The sequence below is a fragment of the Malus domestica genome, chromosome 07 (genome assembly GCF_042453785.1).
Source record: "Malus domestica chromosome 07, GDT2T_hap1".
Taxonomy (NCBI): domain Eukaryota; kingdom Viridiplantae; phylum Streptophyta; class Magnoliopsida; order Rosales; family Rosaceae; genus Malus; species Malus domestica.
The window spans coordinates 28297605-28322286 of record NC_091667.1 but is presented as its reverse complement, the minus strand read 5'-3'; the positions used below and the strand labels follow the sequence as shown (position 1 = coordinate 28322286).

Sequence of the window (24682 nt, the reverse complement as noted above, 5' to 3'; positions counted from 1 at the left end):
ATGTTTGCCTAAACGTTTTCCATTGTGATTGTCAAATTAATTTTGCGCGTGTCAGACTGTGATTTGCAAGTAAGAAATAGTGACTCCTTACATTAAATGGCCCGAACAGCCAAAATCCTCCAAGAAAGATGTACTCATGTTAGCTGATGGTTATGCATTGAGTGTCAAATTGCTGATAGTTCACATTGCTTTAGTTAAGTTAGATGTAATCATAAGTGGCCCAGTAGAAAAATGCAGACAGCAGCTTCCTAAAGAAAAAAGGAGAGGTCTTGGGTTTGATACTTTTTAAGCTATGAATTTGCTTGTTCGTGGTGATAGGGGTAGAGTGCAATATTAAAGTAGCTTTCTCCCATTCCGAAGAGGTGAATAATAGTGGTTCGTCACCAATTGTTCATCTCATTTATCGTAAACCCCCACTTACTTATGAAGGTTTTTACACCTGAGTGAAAATATATTAGTAGTTTTAGAACTTACTAGTTCAAACGATGGTGGGCAATTCTGCTTTACTTATGCGCCATGTTTCTTTATTTAGAATAATTCTAGAGTATCGATTATCGTAGATAAAAAAATAGGTACCGTCTCTTTTCTCTAATTAAATTAATTCATATTTTTCAGTATCGGATTACGAGTTGTAATCTAAAAACTAAAAATCATGTTACATTTTAGTTTGTGTTTTTATTTTACCACATTGATATTATGTATAAGTTATCACACAAAAAAACCGTGAATCAGAAAAATTCCAATACTCATTTAAGTAACAAAAAGTGGAGGGATGTGCAAAACTACTTTCATTTTGGTTTTGATATCAGAAAATTTGAGATGTAAAAAAAAAAAAAAAACGAAAAGCTTCCATGCACCCAAAAATGGAGAAATGTAAAATTAATATTGATAAAAAAAGAGAGAAATTGTGAAATAAAATGGAATACGCGCTAAAGTTGTGAGCCTATGGGCCGTACAGATTTAAAATCTTCGCCCTCTTTTTTTTCAATTTCTCTGTAGGGTTATTTTTCCATCCGACAAAACAAAATCCAATTTTTAAAGAAAATTTTAACGAAAAACTTATAGGACTGTTTAATTTTATAAAAAATCATATTTTTATATTAAAAAATTATTTATGTTACCATTCACATTACTTTTTATTTTATCATTTTCGTTAAAACTCAAAGTTTTCAAACACTGCTCATTAGTTTCCTATTTTTAAATTCAAACGAATAAATAAAAATTCAAAAACCCACCTCTTCCTTTTCGTAATTTCATTTCACAATTTCAAAGGCAATTCCAGAAATACTCATTACTGAATTTTTCGGGGTTTGGTAGATTCGAAAAAAAGAAAAACGAAATCGGGGAAGTTGGGAAGAAAGAGGGAGGAATGAATACTGGGTTGGATCCGTCGATGACGTTGCTGGCAGCAAGCGGCGGCGACACCGTGAAGCTCTTCGATGTATCGGACAAGTCCGCCGATCCCTTGGTTTTGAGCTACACTCCTTCTCCTGGTTCCCATGTCAATTCCCTCAAGTGGAATCACACCAGTCAGTCACCACTCTCTCTCTCTCTCTCTTTCTCTCTCTCCCCAATTGGATGATGGGTTTTGCATTCTGCTGTCTGTTTATAGGCATTGAAACAAAATGTGATCTTTGTAGATGAGAAAATTTTGGGTCTTTTTTCCTGCATTTTCTTGGCTGCCAAACAGTGGGTTTAGTTTATTCAATTTGGGTTTTGTTTTGCAGATATGGTGGTGGCTAGTGCTGGAGATGATAAGAAGATATCGTTGTGGAATAAGAATGGGAAGAGCATGGGCACCATTCCGGTGGCCGGGACCGACAGCGGAGACGGCATTGAGGTAATTCACTTACAATTATATCGTTGAAGTATATTTGGTGTGACAGTAATGTGAAATGAATGAATGCTTGAGAGAAGGTGTTGGGTTAGTAGTTGATATTCTGCTGGTGGAACTATTTATGCAGGAGTCTATATTGGCTCTCAGCTTCGGTAACAAGGTTTCTAGATACATTTGTTCGGGTGGAACCGGTCAGGTTGTAAGAATATGGGATTTGCAGAGAAAGCGGTGTATCAAATGGTTGAGGGGTCACTCTAGTACAATTACGGGTGCAATGTACAATTGCAAAGATGAGCACTTGGCTTCCATCAGTCTTAATGGGAACCTCATACTTCACAACCTTGCATCTGGTACAAGGACTACTGAACTCAAGGACCCCAATCAACAGGTTGTCTTCTCGTTGCATCCTTCCGCTGATTATTACCATGGTCTTTGTGGCTTTGAATTCTTAGTTTCCAAACTAATTGGTTGTTTGCTGGTTTTTAAGACCAGGTGCTAAGAGTGCTTGACTATTCCCGGATTAGTCGACACCTTCTTGTGACAGCAGGTGATGACGGGTCTGTACATTTGTGGGACACAACCGCTCGTAGCCCAAAGGTTTGCAGCATGTTTAATCAAATATTGATGCTGTGCTGCGTTTTCTTGGGCTATTGTGTTTGCATTCCCATTTTTAAATTTTATTCCCAGTTCATATATGGAAAACAGGCATATCCATTAATTACATTTCCTTATTTTTTACAACTTTCAACCCCAAACCCAAAGAGAGCATTGATCTTGCCCTTTGATAGCAGTAGCGGTCAAATATTATCCCTTTGCTAACTTCCTTGTTTATCACTTGCCTTATTAATCTAGGCAGAGTTGTTAAATTGAAAAATACTCTATCACTTACCCATTTAGTCTTGTTTCTCTTAGTTTGTGTTTTACTTGTAATTGAATTGGTTTGTTTGTTTCTTCTTTTATTCCCTTTTTCGAACTCCTTTACGCAGGTTTCTTGGCTGAAGCAGCATTCTGCACCAGCTGCTGGTATCAGTTTCTCTCCATCTAATGACAAGGTCTCATAAGTACATGTAACTTTACATTTTATAGTCGATTATGTTTATAAGACAAGAAGGCTATTTGACCATGTGCTACTAAATTGTGAGGATTTTTTTAAGGTCAGAATATGTAGAGAGGTATTAATTAAGCCTTCTGATTTTCAATATATTTTCCTCTTGATAGATGATAGCTACCGTTGGGCTTGATAAGAAGTTGTATACTTACGACTCAGGGTCGAGACAACCTTCACATTGTATTTCCTATAAAGCACCTTTCTCTTCATTGGCATTTAGAGATGATGGTTGGGTATTGGCAGCTGGAACAAGCAGTGGTGATGTGGTGTTCTACGATGTCCGTGGTAAACCAGAGCCTTTCACTGGTATTCGTGCTTATAGTAGTTCAGAGGTAGCTCTCTCTCTCTCTCTCTCTCTCTCTCTCTCTCTGCACTGTTCCTTGAAACATTGAATTTTGGAAAAACTTGTGTTGTCTCTAATATTTTTGAATTTCCTATCCTTTGTAAATTCCAAATTATGTAACACTATAGGTGTCGTTTCCATCACTAAGTATCAAGATACCTCGTCATGAGGATTAGGGATATACATGGTCGGACATATCCTCCTTATGGTCTGGCTCAAACTTTCGATCATCCCTGGTTAGGTAGATTTATCACGAGGATGTTCTCATGGGGACCCACAATAGGGTGTTTAGCTTTTAACAAGCAGTCTACATGAATGACACAGTTGGGTGTTTAACTTTGTTTGTACTAATCGTTTACAGTATTCATCAGGCTGTTACAAGTCTATGCTGGCAAAGGTCAAAACCTGTCATTGTAAACGAAAGCAATTGTACTGTTGAGACTGCTCTTTTAGGAGATGCTGTTGAAGATTCAATCCTTATGCCTGACCAACTTCCTTCTGTGACTTCATCAAGTCTTCCTCCATCCATGGTAGTATCTAGTTCTCGAAATCCAGGCCGTTCAAGTTCATCTGCCGAGACATCAGCAGCTGGCAATGGATTAACATCAAGCACACTTTGTGTATCTACGACAGAGGATACACCACAACGAGACCATTTGTGGCCTGGTAGAACATTGCGTAGGTTACATCCTCCTCGATCTACTTATAACTTCAAGGATGATATGGAGGTGTTCTCCCCTCTTGTGGATGTTCATCCAATCACACCTACACTTGACAAGCTGTGGGATGATGACAAATCAAAGAAGGATAATTTGTTTTCAGATAAGAAACCTTCGTCACTTTTATTTCCTTCGTCCGGTGGGAGATTCCCTTTTGCAGAAGATGGGCCCACTGATCATCCAATATTTGACTGGAAACCCAGTTCAACATCTAAACAGGTCTCACTTATCCATATCTCTAATTTTTTTTGGATGAATGCTTAATGTGAAATGTTCCATCTTATGATTATAAAGAGCAACCTTGTATGTAAACCTGGAATTTCTCATCGTTTATGCTGTTTTTGTAAGTATAACTATTTTAATCTTTTTCACATTTGCTTTTTCGACCAACAAATTTTCTTACCATTATGATTTCTGGACTAGCACTAGTCTTTATTGTTCTATAAATGGTAAACCAAATGAAATGTTAGATCGATACGTAACCATGTATGCTAGATTGTAGTTACTCCTATGTAAGTTGTAAGCTAAGCAAAGTGATTTTGCTATTTGTTGGGGTGGGGGTGTTAAATTTCTTGATGTCTTTATTACGTATTCAATTGTTCTGAATGATCATGTTTGTTCCTTGGTGCAGGATGACATAAAATCGACATTTGCACTATTAGAATCAACCCCTGCTCCATCTTCCAAGAGTGAAGACTCATCCATCACCCCTCCAGAAGCTTGGGGTGGTGAGAGATTTTCTGATAAGTTTCGCCAGCCAACCACTTTTCTATCTCGCGTTGGGACATCAGCTCAGACATCAGGATCAACTTTATCTGGACTGCCCGATATGTCTTTAACAGAAAACTTGCAAAGTTTGCGCACCAAAGGTTTGTCTTCCATTCAGGAGACTTCATTTGGATTTCCCGAACACATTTCCTCGAGTGCAATGCCTATGTCCCCTGGTAACAAAGGCCTCTTGGGACAGCCTAACCTTGATGCACCAACATCTTTGACCTTTTCTCGGAGATTCTCTACTTATGCAGAGAGGATAAGCACTACATCTAACTTCAATGATCGAACATCTCTAGCAGTTAGTTCACCGAAAACAAAGAAAACAGGAGCCGAAGGAAGAGAAGAATTGTTGAATAGCTTCTTGTCAAAGTCAGATGCATCAACTGCCACAGAATTAGGGGCTCTTCCAGCAATTAACGTATGGGTGACAGATTTGTTGGATAAGTCGTCTTCTTTGATTTGGTCCGACTTACCATTTAAATATGCTCCTTCTGAATAAAAAAAGGAAACTAAAACATTAGAGCATGAATTGTTGTTTTAATGATTTTGCTCATATACATGCTTTCACCTTTTGTGTTATATAACAAGTGTTTCCCACTTGAAATGGTTGCTCTTGATTTTACGCTGTTATTCAAATGGGAAACCAGTGATGAAATTTGTTAGGAGAAGCCTCCACAGATGTTTATCATGTTCCCCTTTTCTGTCATACTGGGTTATATTAGTTAACTCGACGATGATGATTGTGACAGGGAGGAAGCTTGCATCTCCAAAATGCGCCCCAACAAGATGCACAGCAGGGAAGCTCCTTTACATTTCAGATTTTTCAACGCACTCTAGAAGAAACTCTGGATTCTTTTCAGAAATCCATACACGAAGATATGAGGAACCTTCATATAGAAATTTTAAGGCAATTCCATATGCAAGAGGTACGAATCTTCTCTCTTGTTGCTTTCATTTTCGTTTAGTTCCTCATGCATTTTCTGGAATCGTTACACAGATGGAAATGTCAAATGTGATGAGGGCAATGCTGGAAAACCAAGCTGAGCTGATGAAAGAAGTTAAGTCTCTCCGGAAAGAAAACCAGCAGCTCCGGCAATTGCTTTGAGCATCGGTGACATTTGTTATTGTTTTGATTTTTTTTTTTTTTTGTGGATTTGGAATATGCATGTTGTTTCAGTGTCATAATTTGCTCTCCATCAGTCGGTGTTCGTTCTATAGGTTGGCTAGAATTGCTTCTCCTGGCCGGGGGCGGGGGCTAAAGAAAAGGTAGAAATGCAAGTGCAATAGGAAGTAGAGTTTGTGAGCATATGTACAGAATGATGATTTCCTGCTAATGAACGAAGGCTTTGATTCGGGTGAAATTTACAAGCATTACGATGTTTCAGCTTTTACCTGGTTTTATTTGTTCATTTTTCCTTTTACCTGTTCCCATCTTGGACTGTCTCTTCTGCTCCACTCCTACTGTTATATGACCGTGCTCGTGCTCGCCCACAATATCCGTTGGACGTGCTTTCGGGGTAGAAGATCCTTCCTTGCATCGAGTATCGAAGAAGGTATAGCATCGTAGTCCCAATGGACGAGTGCGGTAATGTTGGAAGTCTGCAGCACTCGGGAGGAACAGATGATAAAGATCGCTTCTTGTTGAGAGCTTGGCCTAGGCAGCTTGGAACTTGCATTCATGCTTTGAAGCGTTAAGAGTCCGTTTGGAAGTGAATAATCGAAGAGCCATAATCGCTTCTCGAAGAAGCACATCCGCGGAAGTGGTTATGGCCACTTTCACAATTACTTCTAAACGAGCTCTAAGTCGATTAGGTTACGAGGGAACTTCAAGGGATAATTTACTTATTTGCTTTTCTAATTTTTTTCGTTCACAATTACTTCTAAACGAGCTCTAAGTCGATTAGGTTACGAGGGAACTTCAAGGGATAATTTACTTATTTGCTTTTCTAATTTTTTTCGTTTTTCATTGTTCTTCTAACTTTTAAATAAAATATTAAATAAATTGAGATATTCTTTTAATTTTTACATTATTAATAATTAAATGTAGGCTCCGCGCTTACCGCATCACATTAACGGCCAATTTGACAGACTGATAACGTTTGTACGACATTAATATGAAATTGTGAACCGTTGTATGAAACTGCAAAAAAATTGAAAGGCGTACGAATTTGAAATTGAACGAAAAGTGAGGGGGTAATTTTGCCCTATTCTCTTGCATACAAAAATCTGTAGACAGAATTGAAAAGTGTGGTTATAGCAATACAGAAAAGGGAGGGGGGGGGTGGAAACATCCCCACCCCAAAAAAATGCTGGAAAAAGTTTGTGTCATTGTCTTGATTGAACTGTAGTCACTAAGAAATGCCGACCCGAAATCTATGGCAGTTGACAACATACAACATGTAGCAGAAGCACGTCAGGGCAGGCGGCACTGAACCATCTCGGAGTTGTTGGAAATTAGAACGGTTTCACGGCTCTTCCCATGACTCCATGAATACAGAACATCTTGCAGTTCGAAGGACTTTGCAAATTTAGGGTTTCAGCTTCGTACTACGCCTCACTTCTTGATTAATCTCAACACGTCGCCAACAAGATGTAACGAACCAGTTACAAGGACCTGGTATATAAACCTTTGGTTCCATGAAAATGAAAGATAATAAATTAAATCTCCCAAAAATTAAAAAACAAGATTACCTGAAAACGAACGGATTTACTTTGTCGGACAGTGTCCCTGAGCCATTGTATAGCTGATGGGAGAGAGGGGAAAACTGCACTATTTTCGCAACTTTTGACAGCGATCCCCTTATCATCTGTCAGTTCTTCACAAACCGTGGCTGCACTATTGTCAGCGCCTCCTATTAAAGTAAAAAAAATAGAAACACTTCCAACTGAGAAATACAGTGCACCCCTGAATTATATGGTACACATACACATATATGCTGTCTGAAGAACAAGTTAACTTAATTGGAATTTTATGTTACAAGTCACATACCTTTGTTACCCTGCATTAGATTTTCCCATACTTTTTGAAGAGCAAACTGCCACGACAAATCCACTTGAGAATCAGTTGGAGGTAAGGAATGTGAACCGACCTTGTAATACACTGATGTGTTTGGTACAAACAGAGCCTTCTTGAAGTAGACACCTAAAATATCAACCAAAATCTCATAAGTTTCTTTGAAACATACTTTGAGAAAGTTTCTGACACCATTCAAGAGTGAAATTATCGATACTGTAGGATCACCACCATGAAACTTGAAGGAAGTTGAGGTACCACCCTAAAACCAATTGGTAATAGGGTAGTGGCCTAATTCCTTTTAAGTCTCTCTTAACTTTCCAATGTCGGATCCTCCCAAAATTCATTGCAGATCTAAATTCCATGCGTTTCAATTTTCAATCAATAATGATTTTTAACCTATAAATTCCTTTTAGATCATTAAAACTTACTGGATGTAAATTCAGAAGATTACATCAAATAATGCTTATACTCACCATGACTAGCACATGTTTTCATCAGATTCGGAAGAAGCAACTGAGGATCCCTCACTGACATACAATTAAACAGCAGTATCTGCAAGTAATTATCCAAATTTTTCTCAGTAACAGCCAGGGAAAATGAAGATCTCCAAGGCTTGTAAAATAAAGGATCTACCTGTTCCGAATTCTTCCCAACTTTTTCAACAGGGTGCCTCTGTACCGGATCATGTGATGATCCAGAAGTACTGGGTGGCTGAACAGAAAGAGAAAACCATCTTGCGCATATTTCCATGCTTTCTGGGCTATGTGCACCGTCCAAATAAAACACAAGATCTTCAGGGCTTTCACTGTTAATAAAGCGATCAGGGACTATTTGAGCCCGTCCTTGTAAACTGACTGTAGCGGTTAGTCCTTTTATGAACTGCTCCGGCAGAGAGGTCTATTCCATTTGGATATGTATATAAATCAATCAACATAGAAATCAAGAATAAAACAGAGAATTGATTGTTCATAGAACTTACAGTATGTTCTGGGTATTCAAGGTGACCAGTCCTCTGGAGCCATGTAGAGGACAGTGCAATAGCAAGACCAGCATTAACATATTGGTGCTCGCCTGCAAGCCCAAGTTTTATGCCATTCAGCATATCGGGATCCAGCGGTTGTACCAGTTGAAGGGGAACCTGGAACCAGCATAATTTCTCAGTTCATTAAAGACATTCTTCTTGTTTTTTATTTATCTCAAAACAAAGTAACTGCGTCAATAATGATTTTATTTATATTTCTTTACAAGAACTTCAAAACCAAATTCAAAATAGCTAAATTTGACTTGGCATAGTGACTCCTCAAATTGTTGAAATATTATTTGCTTAATAGATGGAAGGTAAATCCCTAGAATATAGCCAAACTCCTTATACGTGTAGGCCAAATAGAACGGCATCTCTCAATTGCAAAAGGGCCTCAAGTTCCTTCGAACATGGCAGCTATCACTTGGCAACTTTGTAGTCCATAATGAACCTAAATTTAGAATCCCAGGACTTCCGATAATCAAAAGTATCCTAGGATTGCAGAAGAATGGAAGCTGAGGCTTAAGCAGCAAAGGATGCCAGTGAAGATTTAAGAGCATGTCAGTACTTAAAGGTGTTCTTAAAACAAATACGCGCACAGAACCTGTCTCAAAACTTTGATTTAATTATCTGTTTGTTAGGAATTCATCTACTTACTAGATGACCGCATGTACATTACAGTTTCTAGAGAGACGTCAAATTTCTTTCATTCTGTATCATGCATTTTCAAGTTCTGAGGTAAACAAAATCAATGAAGGGAACATCTTGCAACTTACATCCAACTGAGAAGCCTTCTCTTCCAGTACACGCATTGCTTCATCAGGTTGAGGTACAGTCAAGGCAGGAACCCTAGACTGAATTGAAAGAAGAAGAAAAATGGGCAGTAACGGAAGTGAGTGTAAATTCTGTTAGACATATGGCCAATCATCATATGCATTTAGAAAATGTAATTTAAGGAAAACCTTGAAGATTCCAGCCTTCTCCCCAGCAATTGCTCCCAGAGTATTTCCTATTTATAGTATCCAGCAAAGAAAACAAAAGCAATCATGAGTATTAGACATATGTGGGCGTGGGTATCAATGTTCGCATGTCGTGGCGCCAGATTGACAATCTGGACCACACATTCAAACAATTATCCACTTGATCAATGGCCCAAATTAACAGTTTGACACCATAACATGCCAAATTGTAATTGTATCACATTGCAAATACAGAACATTTGCAAATGTTCTTTATATTTGTATTTTCAATTAAATGCCTCAATTACTCACATGTAATTACATAGGTTTGAGAAAACACTAACCAAGAATCTCCATGTGGTCATATCCAAGGGAAGATATACCACAGACAACAGGCGCCTGAACCTGAAATGTTAATGCATCTATACTTGGTTATTTCCAAAGCAATCAAAATAATGGATATCGTACTCAAATACCCATTTCACATACCACATTTGTTGCATCAAACCTTCCGCCTAACCCTACCTCCAATATAGCAACATCTACCTGCATAGTAGATTAAAATAAAAGCAACATTACTGATTCACATCATCGATATCAATAACATTTCTGGAGAGGAAGGATGTTATATGGAAGCAATTAAGAAGATATGCATCAAACCTGTTCTGCTGCGAATATCTTAAAGGCAAGCAAGGCAAGGAAGCGAAAGTAGGTGGGCATTGGTATATAGTCAGTAGATTTTTCCTGCGTTTGAAATACACGGTCACATTTGACATAACCATCATGATTAAACAAATTAGGCAAAAGCATTGAACTAAAAAAGTTCAGGATTCAAGAATGGACAATCTTTTGCATTGATCAGTATACAGCAGAACGAAAACGTGCTAATTCAAAAATACGGCAAACAAAAGATTAAAAATATCACACATGGATTACCTTAAGTCTCTCAAAACACCACCAGAAATATGCTAAAAATTTCTCTTCACTGATGTCCAAACTGCATCATTCGACGAAAACAAGAAAAGGTAACATTACAAGAAACTTACTTGTTAACATAGATGTTAGATATAAAACTACTTAGCCTATACAAAATAGAAAAGCTCACCCATCCAACCGGAATCTTTCTCGAACATCAATGAGATGAGGAGACGTGAAAAGTCCAGTGCGAAAGCCGCAATGGCGTAATATCGACTCTGTGAAGGTGCAGGTGGATCCCTTTCCAATACCCAAAAACAGTAAAACAGCAATCAGTCCCACATCATACAGAAACAAGCAACCAAGGCCAGTGTATACATACAGAATCACACTACTAAAAATAAAGTTTGTAACTTCAAATATATTAACAATAAAGGGTAGCGATTTTAATACTTTTCTTTAACCGTCGGCACTTTAAACCGAATATTTTATAATTTTTTCAGCACTCGCACGCAGTGGCGGGTCCAGAATTTTTTTCATTGGGACATTTCATCGAACATGTACATGTTGAAGTTCAATTAGTAAAATTGTGTAAATACCTTGCCTTTGGTGCCGGCAACGTGAATAATCTTCATCCGTTCAATTGGCTCCTCCAACTCCAGGATCTGCATATTGTTACATAAACACCGTTAATTAATAATTACTTGAATTTGCACACATGAGCTCAAATACGACGTCGTTGAGTTAGTGAATAAGGCTCTGTAGTTTTTGACTTTGAGATAGTCGAAGAGGAGGTCGAAGCGGTCGCCCTTGTTGCTCTTATCGGCACGACTGCGTTTTGTGATCAAGGAGGATAGAGCGTCCAGTGCCTTCTCGTACGGAGTCGCCGGAGGCGGTGACGAGGAGCCATCGCCACCTACAAACAAACCAAAACAAAATGAATAGATAGAAGGGAGGAGGAGGTGGTGGTGGTGGTGGCGGCGGGGATTGTATCGTAACTTTGTAGTATTACCTGATTCCGCCATGGCGAGTGGAGTTGGCAGTTCAGATCTGAATCGAACGAACAGTTGGACTGAGATCAAGGAATTGGGGTTGAAACTTAAAAGGTTGTATACAAAGACACGGTGACGTCCGTGGTGATTAGCAAACCAACAAAACCACTTCTTCAGTCCGCTACGTCGGATTCTTTAATTTAATTTATTTTATTTTATGTAATGGCTGAGGCTGCTAATCACGGATGAGCATCCTCTTCGAGGTTTTTAAACAATCTCATATCTTAATCATTTATCGTATATTGTGTGACCAGCTATCGTCAGATACTATTTAAGTTTAATTTTAAATAAAAAAATTCAAATGATTTCTAATTGTACTATATACGATGAATAACTAAAATGTAAATATTCTTAAAATCCCGACATGTGGATCCGGATGGAATCCAAATCTTCTAAACACTATATCATTAATATAGTTTAATGGACTCTCTATCATGAGAGATTTTTCAGTGCGACTGTCAGACAAGATGGTACATCACATATCGTCAGATACTATTTAAGTTTAATTTTAAATAAAAAAATTCAATTGACTTCTAATTGTACTATATACGATGAATAACTAAAATGTAAATATTCTTAAAATCCCGACATGTGGATCCGGATGGAATCCAAATCTTCTAAACACTATATCATTAATATAGTTTAATGGACTCTCTATCATGAGAGATTTTTCAGTGTGACTGTCAGACAAGATGGTACACCACATATCCTTATATAAATAGTGGGTTATATGTATTAAAAGGTTAATAACTTAAAAATTAAAATTTTCCACCACTAACATAAAAACACGTGGTGCACCATCCGTATTCCCGTCACAACTAAAAATTTCTCATCTATCGTGATATGCCCAATCTTCATTGAACACCATATCATAATTAGTGATTACTACATAATGCTATATTGTTCCGTATTAAAAAGTTAGCTTGTTATATTAACACCTCATATATTGTTAAATGCACCTCACATACTTAATACACCTTACATTTGCTTTTTTAATTAAAATGTATTTTAATACACCTTACATACTTTCCCACAATACCCTTACACCCCAACTCTCAACATACACCTTAAATTCCCCACATAAACCCCACATTTTCTACTTACACCTCACAATCTTCACATCTTAAATGCAAATACATAAGATCAACCACAGATCTTACTTATTTCTTTGAATATGTGGTTTCTATGTTGTTTCTCTTTGCTTTCAAAAAATAAGCATATAGATTTGAGAATCCACCATTAACTGAAAAAAAATATTTTACAATCCGTCACTTTGTAACAAAAAGGGATCTATAAATGCATAGCATAGTGGCCATGCATTAACTTCATGAATTCTATTTTTGGATTGCTTCATACTTTTCCAAAAACTAGCCTACTCTTTGATAATGAAAAAACCATGAAAAAATTCGGCAAAAAGCTACAGAAAACTACTATAATATTCCGCATGAGATTGCCTAAACCTTTTAAAATTTGCTACTTCCCTCCATTGCTTTACAAAATTCTAACAGCATTAGAAGAAATAAAACATTAATATTAGTTTCCTCCCTTACCATTAGAATTGGGTTTCTGTAAAACCATGTTTGCCCAATTTTTTTATTTATTAAAACCACTAATAAATTAAAGCATATATAAAAGATCGTTGTTGTATGAAACAGTTGATCCTAAAAATTATCAAGCCTACGTGGTGCGCATGCCGAGTAACTAATGAGCTTACTACGTCCTTCGTGTTGTGTGCGGGGCGTGCCAACTTGACGGTCAAGCTCAGCCGAGGAGTAAATTTGTTGATGTCGCATTGAGCGCGTTGCTAACTTCTTGATCTTACGACTACAGCCGAGGAAGGAACAAGCCTCGGCCTTCAGGTTTTAGAGTCTGAAGACAAGGCTGCTAGTTATGCGAAGTTCACAAATCGTTGGTGTCAGATTCGGTCACAATGATTATATTCGTAAAAGTATAAGCACGCCAAATCGACACCAAACTATATAGGCACAAGTACTCAAAGCAAATGTGCGTCTTAATCGTAAACGTAGTTCGGCCGTCAGAATGCCGAACTCTAAATCTCATTTGTGAGTATCTAATCATAAAACAACTCTGCGTTTAATGCGCCAAACCCTGTAATACGTAACACCTTACTTCGTCGAGAAGGCTAATGAGATGACCTCTGCCAATAAGGATCCGAAAATCCGTGTCGACCGAGACTTGGATAGATAATCAGTCGGCCTTAATGCAATGCTGTTTATCCAAACTGAAGGTGCTCCGCATCTGGCTGATTCTACCACAACAGTGTTGTTTATCCAAATTGAATGTGTTCGCTAGTTGCCTTCATAGTGTTGGTTATCCAAACTGAAGATGTGTCGGTGAAAAAGAAAATAAAAATCTCAAGGTTGTTGAGAGGTTTCGAGTAGAGCGAGAGTTTGCACAGGACAGTTTGTGTGTTGAATTGGATGGGGTTTGAATGATGCATCCCCATCTTATTTATAGCAACCACTCTCATCATGGCCGAAACAGAACTATACTCGAATTAGGATTCTTTATCCTAATCTCACCAAAACTCGACCAATCCTACCTCCATTAGGACTTTGAACCAAACTCTTTATCCGGCCACATTCACTTCTCAAATCTCAACATCCTCATCCTATTGAGACTCCTTATTATACTAAGATCCGACCTACCTTATCAATCCGTCTTAGACTAGGGTTCGGCCGATCTTAACCAAGTGGCCCATAACAACTGGAATTCGCAATGGTTCTAGAATTATACTACCGAGCCGAAAACAACTCCTTACTCGGCCCACACCAATATTTTGGGCCCAAACAGAAACATTCTGAGGTATTTAAAAGGTCTGACAGAAAGTAAGCCCAAACTAATCTTAAAAATCTGCAAATTGACAATTGTATGTTATTTGTACAAGTCTAATAAGAATGATTTTTTTTCTTATGATTCTTGTTACAAAGCTACATGTATCTGGCGAATAAGCTAGCATGTCTCATTGTCAAACTTGAGACATCAATTTAACACGGTAAAAGGTAAGAATGGTTTTGAGAGTTGAAGAAGATAATTAATCTTAGGATATACATGTTAAAAATGATTTGGGGTGTATTTAGAGTTTTTTTTAAAATTTTTTTTTAAGATTTTATAAGGTCGAAGATGTCATTCACATTAAGGTATATAACTCAATAAATATTAAATATTAAATTTTAAAATTGGGTGTATTTAAGGTGCTAATAAAAAAACCCTAAAAAGATTTGATATGATACTCGACTCCATTCTTACGTGGCAAAGTTTTTACACTATCAAACCCAACTTATTACAAAAAAATAGCTTAAATCAACTTGAGCTCGGTATCAGGCTCGAATTTTTGAAGTTGTGTAAGAACCAAGCAAACCTAGCTTGAGCTCGGAAAAATTAAACAAACCAAACTTAAGCACAATACGAACCGGTTCCGCTCGGCCCATTTACAGCCATGATTATATTATCTTGATTGGGCCGCCCCCAAATCAAAGCACACATTAATCAACCATCCAAATACAATATAAACCCAATTACCGTGGTCGTGGACCCTAAACTTGCATTAGGCCCAAGGTGAGACCGAACAGCCATATCAAATGGTATGTTCACAAAAATCCTTCCAACAAAAATCCTTCCTTCGTACGTGAGCTCATTCTCTCCTGACGTATCTAACGGTGTGCCGTCTCAGCCACAGCTGATACATCAACGTAGAAAACGCATCGAACGGCTCCGGTGTCTCGTTCCACATAAAGTGCCGACTCGCAGCCACACCCAACTCCCTCATCTTCTCGTGCCGCTCCCAGCACGCGCGCCCCAACACGCGCTTCAGCTCCCTCACTGCCCCTCCACTACGTCTCACGAACACCGCGATCTCCTGCCACCTCAGCACGTCCGAGAACGGCAGGTCCTGGATCGGACGGTCGGTGATCACCACCGGCACGCAACCGAACCGCAGCGCCTCCCCGATCCCCGACACATCGCCTCCTTTGTACTCGAACAAACAGAACTTACTCCCGCCGAGTCTGTCCGCGAAAGTATTGGGATCGGACGGCTTGGATTCGATCAGAAAATCGGGGTCGCTGCTCAATTGGTTGACTAACGTTGACTCCTTGACCCAATCGAACCTGGCGTACCCCAAGATACTAGCCGTGTTGTTCGTCGGCGCGGGAGTGCTCGGGACCGGCGGAAGCGAAATGTCCTTGTGGGGGATAAACTTACCGGCCGGCGTCGGGAAGCACGAGATCTGGACCGAGTTTTTCTTGAGCTCGACGAGATTCCGGTCCGATTCGTACCCGATGCCGGCGCATGAGAGGTAGAAATGGTCGGCGCCGAGGGTGCGGTTCCAGTAGGGAAGCTCGGAGCGGAGGGATCTGATGAGGCGCGCGACGGAGCGCGGGGGGAGGTCGGAAGGGAAGGGGACGAAGAAGAGGTGGGCTTTTTCAGGGTTTTCGGTGGGGAAGTGGCTGTCCTGGAGGCGCGTGTAGAAGAGCGATTGGGATGGGGAGGTGAAGGGGAAGGTGCTGTTTGGGTTGTAGATGAAGATCTTGAAGAATTTGAACATGTTTTGGTAATTTGGGTGGATCGTGGCGGGTGAAAGGTAGGGGGAAGTGAGGGGTTTGGGGTGGGCGGCGAGGACGGAGGAAAGAGAGAATTGGAGGAGTAGGAGGTGGAGTAGGCGGAATATGGAGGTGGTGGACATTTTGGAACAGCCACACAAGGCCTTAGACTGTGAAACCTCACTCTTTCTCACTGGTAAAGCGGGGGGTTGAAGACGAAGAGGAGATGTCAATTGTGAAATGGCGACGAAACGGGGTAACGTTTTGGCAAGGTTGCGTAACCCGACCCGCCAGGAGGCAACGCGTGGTCTATTTGTTTATGATTTCGAACAATGACAGGATGATTAATAAAAGGAAAACTAATTAAAATGATTTGAAAATTTTGAATTTTAACGATAAAGATAGAATAAATGTTAAAATGAATAGTATTAGGCTTGACTTTTTAGTGTAAAAATGTGGTTTTTCGTTAACGTGAACAGAACCGCGGACTTTTCGTAAAAACTCCTTAGGGAACTTTAACGAAAAACTCTCGGTACTGTTCACTTTAACGAAAAACCATATTTTTACACTAAAAAGTCAATCCTGGTACTATTCACTTTACCCTTTATTTTGTCCTTATCATTAAAACTCAAAGTTTTCAAGTTATTTTCATTAGTTTTCCTTTAATACAATGATGAGATAATCACTGTGCTAATATAATAAAACTAGATTAAGAATGTACTTGTTAGTGTTAATTGAGAGATTTACAAAGTAATATTCATATAATTTCTAACAAAGTGATATTTTACATAAGACGGGATCTGTAATGAGATCGATACTGCATCGATAAAGATACTTTAAGCATCTTAATTTAAATTTTTATCTTCAATGTGAAACGCTCATGATATGCATCTCAATGTGATGTGTTTGGAACATAAACAATTCTCCTTCCGCGGTGTTGTAGTTTGTGACGTCATTACATGAACAATCCTTATTTGGTGGTGTTGTTGTTGGTGGAATCAATAGATCTATTAATGAACAAAAATCACTGGCATCATATAAGAATGTAAGGGTGCATTTGTTGCATCGAACTATCTTAGACTTGACTAGTTTCAGGGACTAAGCTGAACTGGCTTGGACTACATTAAGCAGGACTAACTTAGTGAAACGTTTGGTGCAGTGTCGGACAAAAAAACAGGATAATGAAAATAATTCCATTTTTTTTTACCAAGAAAATAATTCCATTTTTTTTTACCAAAAAAAAAATTGTTCCATTTTAATTCCTTTTCCATTAAGATATTAACAAAACTAATGGCCCTAATAAGCAACAACGTCACACCAAGCAACAATATGGCACCAACATAGCACCAAGAAACTATATATTTTGATTAATTTCCTTAGAATTCCCAATTTTTTATGACGCTAATCAACAACAACATACCACCAAGCAAACCCATTTGAAAAAAAAAATTAAAAAATTGAGGGAAAAAAAAGGAGTTTTAACAAAACACTCCCGGTACTATTCACTTTTAACGAAAACCCCCATTTTTACCTTTAAAAATGGCTTTTCATTAAAAGGGAAGTTTTTTTTGGACTTTTCATTAGTTTTCCTAAATAAAAAAAACAATTGTCTTTACCTGATGGGAGAGCTTGCAGAAGAATAAGAAACTTGGAGAGGATGGAGCAGTTTTCTTCAAGGATTTGATTGGGAAAAAATTATCGGCTTGTTAGAAATGGTGGGGGAGACCAAATCGGCAGTGGGTATTAGAGGCCTTGATGTGTTGTGGGCTGAAGCGATGAGAACTGAAGCTTGCAAGGGCTTGGCATCCATGGCAATCACGACGACGCTCGAAGCAAATCGCCGCCACGATGCCCATTTCCTCCTAACGATCTGGAAATTGAAGCAAATTCCTTCGAGATCCAAAAGAACGTAGCCCATAACTTGTAGAAGGGTGAAGCAGAGATGAGGAAGAATATGAAAATGGATGCGGGAGCTGAGAAGAAGAAACAGAGGCGAAGCGAAAGGGGCTAAGCGGAGATGGTCTTAGCGAGTCTCGTGGTTTATGGCGGGTCTCGCTAAGAACTCCTAGCGTGGCCTCTAATCCACGCGAGTCCCCTTTAGTCCCATTTAACTTAGTCCCAATACAAACCAAACATGGGACTACGTTAGTAAATAGTCTAGTCTAGTCTAGTCCAGTCCCAATTAATGAGGCCAAACAAACGCCCCCTAAGTATGTAAGCATCTAACAATCTCCTCCATAAATTGATTGGATTTTTTATTTTTTTTTATTTTTTTATGAGGTGCAATGGCTTACATATTAATTCATATAAGAATCTCAAACTTATTATGTCATTAACTTAATGGTGGATCAAACAATCAATCTGAATTAAATGCATTTGAATTATGCACAAAGAGAAAAGTAGAACTTTCATCTCTTATTTAAAAAATCATCTCAAGAATGGTATGAAATATACTTAAATAAAAAACTAATTAACTCGTTTGGAAGTGTTATTGAAGAAGCAGTGAAAATATTTTTAGAATCAATCCTTAATGAAAATTTAAGTAAATCTAGAAAAAGCACTTGAAGTGCATTAGAAACCCAATAATATTTTCTCTAAAAACACTTTTAATCATCTTAAAATGCTTGAACCCAAAGAGCTTATAATTTGTCCATATACTTTGTTTTGTAACCAATAGGCATCTGTCTGGGTGGTGTAGTCGGTTATCACGCTAGTCTCACACACTAGAGGTCCCCGGTTCGAACCCGGGCTCAGACACTTTTTAATTTTTTACCATATATTTTTATCTCACGTGATATCCATGATCCAGTCACGTGCAACAGTTGGAAAGCAAGGCAAAGTAAACGCGCGCACAGAAAAAGCGCGTGGAGGGAAGTTAATACCGTACAGTCGTCTTTTGGCTGTGTTCCTTCCAAATTACGAAAAGCAACGTCTTTCCTGGGGCTCTTCTCTCTGACTCAGGTCCAGCTCCCGACTCGGATCCCTCGAACTCGGAATCTCAACCCAGTGACTCTCTGAGCTTCGAAACGCAGCGTTTTGGTTTCCGTCTCAAATGGATGAGACCTACGCTGGCCTCGCCACCAGCCATTTGCTCGGCTCAGTCCCTGTAAGTTCTCTGATCGATTTGAGTTTTATTTTTTATGTAATTCTTTCCACCAATTCGCGAATCGTTGAATCGAACTTGTAGAACTTTACATGGTTGATTGGGTGCGTCTAGATTCTCTGTACATGAATGTAATTTGTGAGCTAAGTGATCTTAGAGCTTGTTTGTTTCCCGGGAAAATGAGGGAAAGTGAAGGAAAAGAAAATTTTGGAGTTATGGATAATCAGTGGTTTCGACATTTTTTTTATTATCTTTTGCCCCCTTTCCGAGCTGCCAATGTGAAGCTTAGAGTTTGATATAACTGAGATTTTGAGGAATTTCTTAATAATTTCTTACAATTAGGTGTAATTTCGTTGCATGAATGTAATTTGTGAGCTGACTGATCTTAGAGTTTGTTTGTTTTCCGAGAAAACGAGGGAAATTCAATGGCTTAGACAGTGTTTGATTAAATTTTAGCCCCCTTTCGGAGCAGTCAAAGTGTTACTTACAATTAGTTATAATTGAGATTTTGAGGAATTTCTTAGTGATTTTTACAACTATTTATATTTCTTGATGCATTTCCATTTAAATATAACTACTTTCCAATTTAAGCAACCATTCTTAAGTAGTAGTTGCAATTTTTAATTATATTACTAAGAATTATTAACGATATGAACCCAAGCTATGAAAGTTGTTTTCCCTTCGAAATGTCGAATAAATCACTTATCTTTGCTCTATCTTTTGCCCCTTTTGGGCTTGATAGGCTGTTACTGAAAATAAAGAAAAGAGTACCACAAGTTATGAAGGTATTATACTTGCTCACTGTGTTTTAAATTATTTTTTATTTTCTTTTTCAAAGTAAAAGTCCGGTGAAGGTTCACCGGAATCATTGTTTGTTTCCTGCTTTGAAGAATTTTCTTTGAACTCATGCAGCACCTGATGCGAATTTGCAAATCTTCCCGCCAAATATTAATGGAGGAGAGAAGGGGGGCGGTTATCAAACTGTTGGAAGTACAAGTGGTATGGCATTCAAACGGATAATTTACTTTCATGCGCTTTATATGTAGATTTACTTTTGAAGAAAACAGCAAAACTTAGTCAACCAATCATCCTCATTTATTTTCTGGTGAATTTAGTATTTTGGTTGTTTTTTAGGGACACTATAATAAATGTTTAATAGACCAGATTAGAGTTAGAGTGTTAAAGTTGAGTGCTGTAAAAGCATGAAACCTAATTAATCAGCAGTGGAACAAATCCCGGAGTTATTTTCTATTTCCTGAACTGTACCTCGTTTTTTGGGGAGTGCGGAAGAATTTGAACCTCCTCCAACCCCGAGTTGAGTTTTTCATTGCAGAATAATGCAGATTGATGTTAATATTACTGTCTTTGTAACATTGCACATGAGTTTTTATGTACATTATCAAAGTTCTTATGCTTTCTTACCCCAAATAAAGTAGCTGGCATATTATCTTCCCCAAGTTATGTTCTATGAAATGATTTTCATGAGTGTCATACTTTTTCACTTTTCTTTTGGATTGAGTGGTAGTAGGAGCCCGGTATACTAATCTATTAGGAACTTAGGATCAAGAAATGTCTTTGACCTTATCTGCTTGCTAAATGCACTGTTAACCTATTGCTTTTTTGGGACATCAAATCAAATTTCGAAAGGATTATTGGTGGATTTTCTTCTTTTTCTATGTTGATTTAATCTGCCTTTTTGTTTCTCTTAACTCTGTAAATTCTCTTTATTGATTTCATTTGCAAATTGCAATGCCTGCTACTTTATTTGCTTTGTATCTGATGATCTCTCGTTCTGTCTATCCATGCAGAAACATTTGAGCAACAACCAGCAAACAACTGGAGGGGAGTATTTAATATCGCATCATACACACAATACTTCAATGTGGATACAGACGTTGTCTTAACAAGATTGCTTAGTTCTTTATATCCCCATACTGGAGATTTTTTCAGCAAAATTGATGCCAACCCTGATCTGTGAGTTTCTGGTCTTTATTTCCCTTTTTTCCTTTTGTTTCTTTTATGTACATGTTATTTCATTACTAAAAAAAGAAAAGAAAGAATCATGATTCTCAGTTTCAGTTGAAGAGTTTGATATTCTCATTTAGGCTTTTGAATAGAGTTCGCTGACACCTTTATGCTTTATTCAGATTAAATAGCTGGTAAGATTATGTCATATTGTGCATAAAAAATATTGAGAAATACATACACAATGTCCTCTTCTGTAACATCGTAAGGTTGGATTTTGATTTTTAGGTTTGCATCGTCTCATCTGCAAAATTTATGTTAATCACAAGAAGGAAATCTAGCTACTTGTGAAAAAGGCTAATATTAAGGCATTATGTTCTTTATCTGTGCATAGCAATATGTAAACGTGAGCATCTAACATTTGGCTTTCTTCGCGTGAGTTTCTGTAATGTGTAGATATGGGCTAATCTGGATTTCCACTACGTTGGTGTTTGTGCTTGCTGCACTTGGTAACTGTGCCACCTACCTCATGGACAAGCGCACAGATAGCAGTAACTCTTGGGAGTTTAATGTCAGTTATATGAGTTTGGCAGCCTATTCAGTCTACGGTTATGCAATTTTGGTGCCATTGGCATTCTATTTCTTGATACAGTATCTGGGCACTGCAAATGCCAGCCTAGTTCGGTATTGGTGTATGTGGGGATACTCTCTCTTCATTTTCGTTGCAGCCTCTGTAAGTACTTGCCTCCTCTGCCTTTATGTCAGTTTTTGTGTTTTGCCATTTCCCCCTTTCTTGACTCTACATTCGAATATTGATAATCATTGAAAGGCCAAAAGCAGAAATAAGTAATCTTCTTTTGGATGAGTTGCTCTCAATACATTCAAATATTTATGTGCTGAACTGGACTCATCCAAGTACTATATTTTAAGCTCAAATTGAGGGGAAATAAATATCTGTTTAGGGTAAAATGTGTCATGTTCCCGGTTCTTGGGGATTATTGAATGCTAGTTAATTGACGCTCGGGGACATGATGTTCGGCAGGGACTTTTCTTTCCTGCCAGGCCACATGTTTGTATTCATTTTCAAGCAGAACATTGTGTTTTAGCCGGAATATTATTAATTATTATCATACAATCTATTATTCCGTCATCTGATACTTATTTTCCGGGAACATTTTCAGTTTCTGCTGCTTATCCCAGTTGAGGCTCTTCGGTGGATCATTATAGTTCTCATTGGTGGCTACTCTGCTTGCTTTGTTGCCTTCAATCTCAGGTCCAGTATGGAGGGGAGTGATTTTTCACTTGTGGTGGTTGCTGCATTTCTCTTGCAACTGGCCCTGGCAATCTTCTTTAAGGTCTACTTCTTTCCATGAGCGTTACCAAGTGCGCTCGGTCTTTGAATTACGAACCTCAACCAACTGCGTTTACTTGATTTCGGGTATTTATTTTTTATGTTGGCCAGAGTGGTACTTCTCTAGAGTCGAGATTTTCGTGTGTGTTCAAATTCCGCAATTACTCACTCGGTTGTATTGTAGTCCAATGAAGAGAGAACTTTGGCCCCGACGAGTAGGACTAAGCTTGTATTTGTATGTCACGCTTTTCTTAATCTTCTAACTTTCCCCTTCAAACCTGAGTTTGTAAATAAATATCGAATAGTGTCTTTTGCTTTAGAGAGGTTATTATAGTATCTTTGCATCAGGTAGATTTCTTATCCATTGATGGATTGCGGAAATCATTTCCTCAAGTATTTATTATTTTTTTATTGAGAATGCCGAACGAAATCAGGAAGTACCAAAGAGTGAACGCTTTTGTTATTTTGGATCCATTTTGCAAAAGAATTGAGAATTGGATAGAGATCTCAACCATAGAATATAAGTTGGATGGATAAAGTGGAAGAGTGTATTGGGTGTGACTTTCGTATGCCCTAAAGCTCAAGGGACAATTTTGTAGGATGACATGAAAGTCGGCATGCTTTGCGACGTGGAATGTCGGGCCGTCAGGCATTAACACATGCAAAAATGATGAGTGTAACGAATATGAGAATGCTACGTTGGATGGTGTGGGCACACGAGAAAGAACATGATTAAAAGTGAGGATATCCGAGGTAAAACACGAGTGGCGGCAATTGAAGATAAGAGAAAACCAGTTAAAGTGATTTGGACATGTGAAACAAAGACCAAGAGATGCTTCAAGTAGAAAATGTGAAAATAAAACAAAAGCTCAAGGCAAAAGTTGTAGAGGAAGATCCATGAAGATCTGAAAAGAGAGTTTAAGAAAAGACATGAAGTACTTAAAACTAACGGAAGACTTTGCGCAAATTTAAGCGCAATGACGTTCAAGAATTCATATAACTAATTTCACTTAATCAAATAAAACTTTATCGTTATTGTCGTCGGCTAAAAAAAAAAAAAAAAAACCAACTGATATCCGTCACACTTCCACATTACCACACGTCCAGATGAACCCACAATACAAATCGTTCAAGTTAAAACTCGAAGGGTGGGTAAACAATGCTGTCTTTGAGTCTTTTAAGACGTGCCACCGTCCAACGTGCTGTCTGCCCTTCCCTGTCGATGTCGAGTGTCGAGTGTCGACTCCGCACTTGCATAGATGTTAAACCCCTTTTAAATCGTTACGTGTTTGTTTGGTTATAAATAAAAATAAAAATGGTTTACAGGTCGAATCGATCACGTAAACTAGTTTATTCGGAAGGGAATACCGAATAGAGTGGAGGTGGGATGTGGAAACTCGGCCATGTTTGGAAATTAATGGTTTGATTAGTACACAGTTACTTACACATGGTTGGGTTGAGTTTCGAGCTCCTGACTCGTTTCTTTTGGTTTTTTAAATTTTGATGGAGACAACTTTTCTTAAATGTCAATGGGAAGAACCCACTTTCATGACTTTGAGATGGTGAGTAGAACAACGGAAGTGTCTTTGTGGGCGATGCATGTTTTAGACCGTCTTTAAATTATAAAAGTTAAATTATAATTGATGGATATATGATAATTTAAAGTTTTATGTTTAATTTTGTGTTTTTTCGATCGAATTGTTAAATGTTAGTTTCTTATTTAAATAGACCTTTAAATGATTTGTAGTTATTAACAAATTGTTGAAACATAATTTTTATTAGTTGAAATGTTAGTAGAATAAAAGACCCAGAATTAAAACGAATTAAAAATAAATTTGACATTGATGTCCAATTTGACTCCTAATCACAAAGCCTTCAAATTCATTCAACAAATAATACTTGGGTTGGATAGACTTTTGATGTCAAATATGTACAGTGACATTTCACCTAAAATTCT

At 38.1% G+C, this 24682-nt stretch overlaps 4 protein-coding genes and 1 non-coding gene across 5 annotated transcripts; 3 read left to right on the top strand and 2 right to left on the bottom strand.

Annotated features, from left to right (window-relative positions):
• The first annotated feature begins 1011 nt into the window (after nt 1-1011).
• On the top strand, nt 1012-6142 carry LOC103435484 (protein NEDD1). The gene is made up of 10 exons (XM_008373889.4): nt 1012-1529; nt 1728-1840; nt 1965-2225; nt 2330-2434; nt 2824-2889; nt 3056-3277; nt 3660-4226; nt 4639-5199; nt 5531-5707; nt 5779-6142. Exons 1-10 carry the CDS (start codon nt 1370-1372, stop codon nt 5884-5886), a joined length of 2340 nt encoding a protein of 779 aa, XP_008372111.2. The 5' UTR covers nt 1012-1369; the 3' UTR covers nt 5887-6142.
• A 790-nt stretch (nt 6143-6932) lies between these two features.
• LOC103435496 (folylpolyglutamate synthase-like) lies at nt 6933-11927 on the bottom strand. The gene is made up of 16 exons (XM_008373897.4): nt 11705-11927; nt 11466-11608; nt 11292-11357; nt 10883-10992; nt 10714-10774; nt 10438-10521; nt 10267-10323; nt 10122-10182; nt 9781-9827; nt 9595-9672; nt 8777-8935; nt 8431-8694; nt 8271-8349; nt 7771-7923; nt 7473-7633; nt 6933-7395 (listed from the first exon to the last, which is right to left on the bottom strand). The coding sequence occupies exons 1-16, from the start codon at nt 11715-11717 to the stop codon at nt 7336-7338; spliced, it is 1596 nt and encodes a 531-aa protein (XP_008372119.1). The 5' UTR covers nt 11718-11927; the 3' UTR covers nt 6933-7335.
• Nucleotides 11928-15399: 3472 nt separating this feature from the next.
• On the bottom strand, nt 15400-16449 carry LOC103436209 (probable glycosyltransferase At5g03795). Its single transcript, XM_017322546.2, has one exon. The coding sequence runs from the start codon at nt 16447-16449 to the stop codon at nt 15400-15402; it is 1050 nt and encodes a 349-aa protein (XP_017178035.2).
• A 2540-nt stretch (nt 16450-18989) lies between these two features.
• TRNAV-CAC (transfer RNA valine (anticodon CAC)) lies at nt 18990-19063 on the top strand. The gene has a single exon. It is a non-coding gene; the product is annotated as a tRNA-Val (tRNA).
• Nucleotides 19064-19188: 125 nt separating this feature from the next.
• On the top strand, nt 19189-23044 carry LOC103435507 (uncharacterized). The gene is made up of 6 exons (XM_008373906.4): nt 19189-19412; nt 20152-20194; nt 20322-20408; nt 21218-21383; nt 21831-22107; nt 22556-23044. Exons 1-6 carry the CDS (start codon nt 19359-19361, stop codon nt 22745-22747), a joined length of 819 nt encoding a protein of 272 aa, XP_008372128.1. The 5' UTR covers nt 19189-19358; the 3' UTR covers nt 22748-23044.
• The last annotated feature ends 1638 nt before the right edge of the window (nt 23045-24682 follow it).

Excerpts from the sequence above, each read along its gene's own strand:
- LOC103435484 (XM_008373889.4), top strand. The coding sequence starts at position 1,370 with ATGAATACTGGGTTGGATCCGTCGATGACGTTGCTGGCAGCAAGCGGC. Across the intron at positions 1,841-1,964 it reads ACAGCGGAGACGGCATTGAG|GAGTCTATATTGGCTCTCAG; the intron begins GTAATTCACTTA and ends CTATTTATGCAG. Across the intron at positions 2,890-3,055 it reads TCTCTCCATCTAATGACAAG|ATGATAGCTACCGTTGGGCT; the intron begins GTCTCATAAGTA and ends TCCTCTTGATAG.
- LOC103435496 (XM_008373897.4), bottom strand. Across the intron at positions 10,324-10,437 it reads AGATATTCGCAGCAGAACAG|GTAGATGTTGCTATATTGGA; the intron begins GTTTGATGCATA and ends TCTACTATGCAG. Across the intron at positions 7,634-7,770 it reads TCTAATGCAGGGTAACAAAG|GAGGCGCTGACAATAGTGCA; the intron begins GTATGTGACTTG and ends TTACTTTAATAG.
- LOC103436209 (XM_017322546.2), bottom strand. The coding sequence starts at position 16,449 with ATGTCCACCACCTCCATATTCCGCCTACTCCACCTCCTACTCCTCCAA.
- LOC103435507 (XM_008373906.4), top strand. The coding sequence starts at position 19,359 with ATGGATGAGACCTACGCTGGCCTCGCCACCAGCCATTTGCTCGGCTCA. Across the intron at positions 19,413-20,151 it reads ATTTGCTCGGCTCAGTCCCT|GCTGTTACTGAAAATAAAGA; the intron begins GTAAGTTCTCTG and ends TGGGCTTGATAG. Across the intron at positions 22,108-22,555 it reads TCATTTTCGTTGCAGCCTCT|TTTCTGCTGCTTATCCCAGT; the intron begins GTAAGTACTTGC and ends GAACATTTTCAG.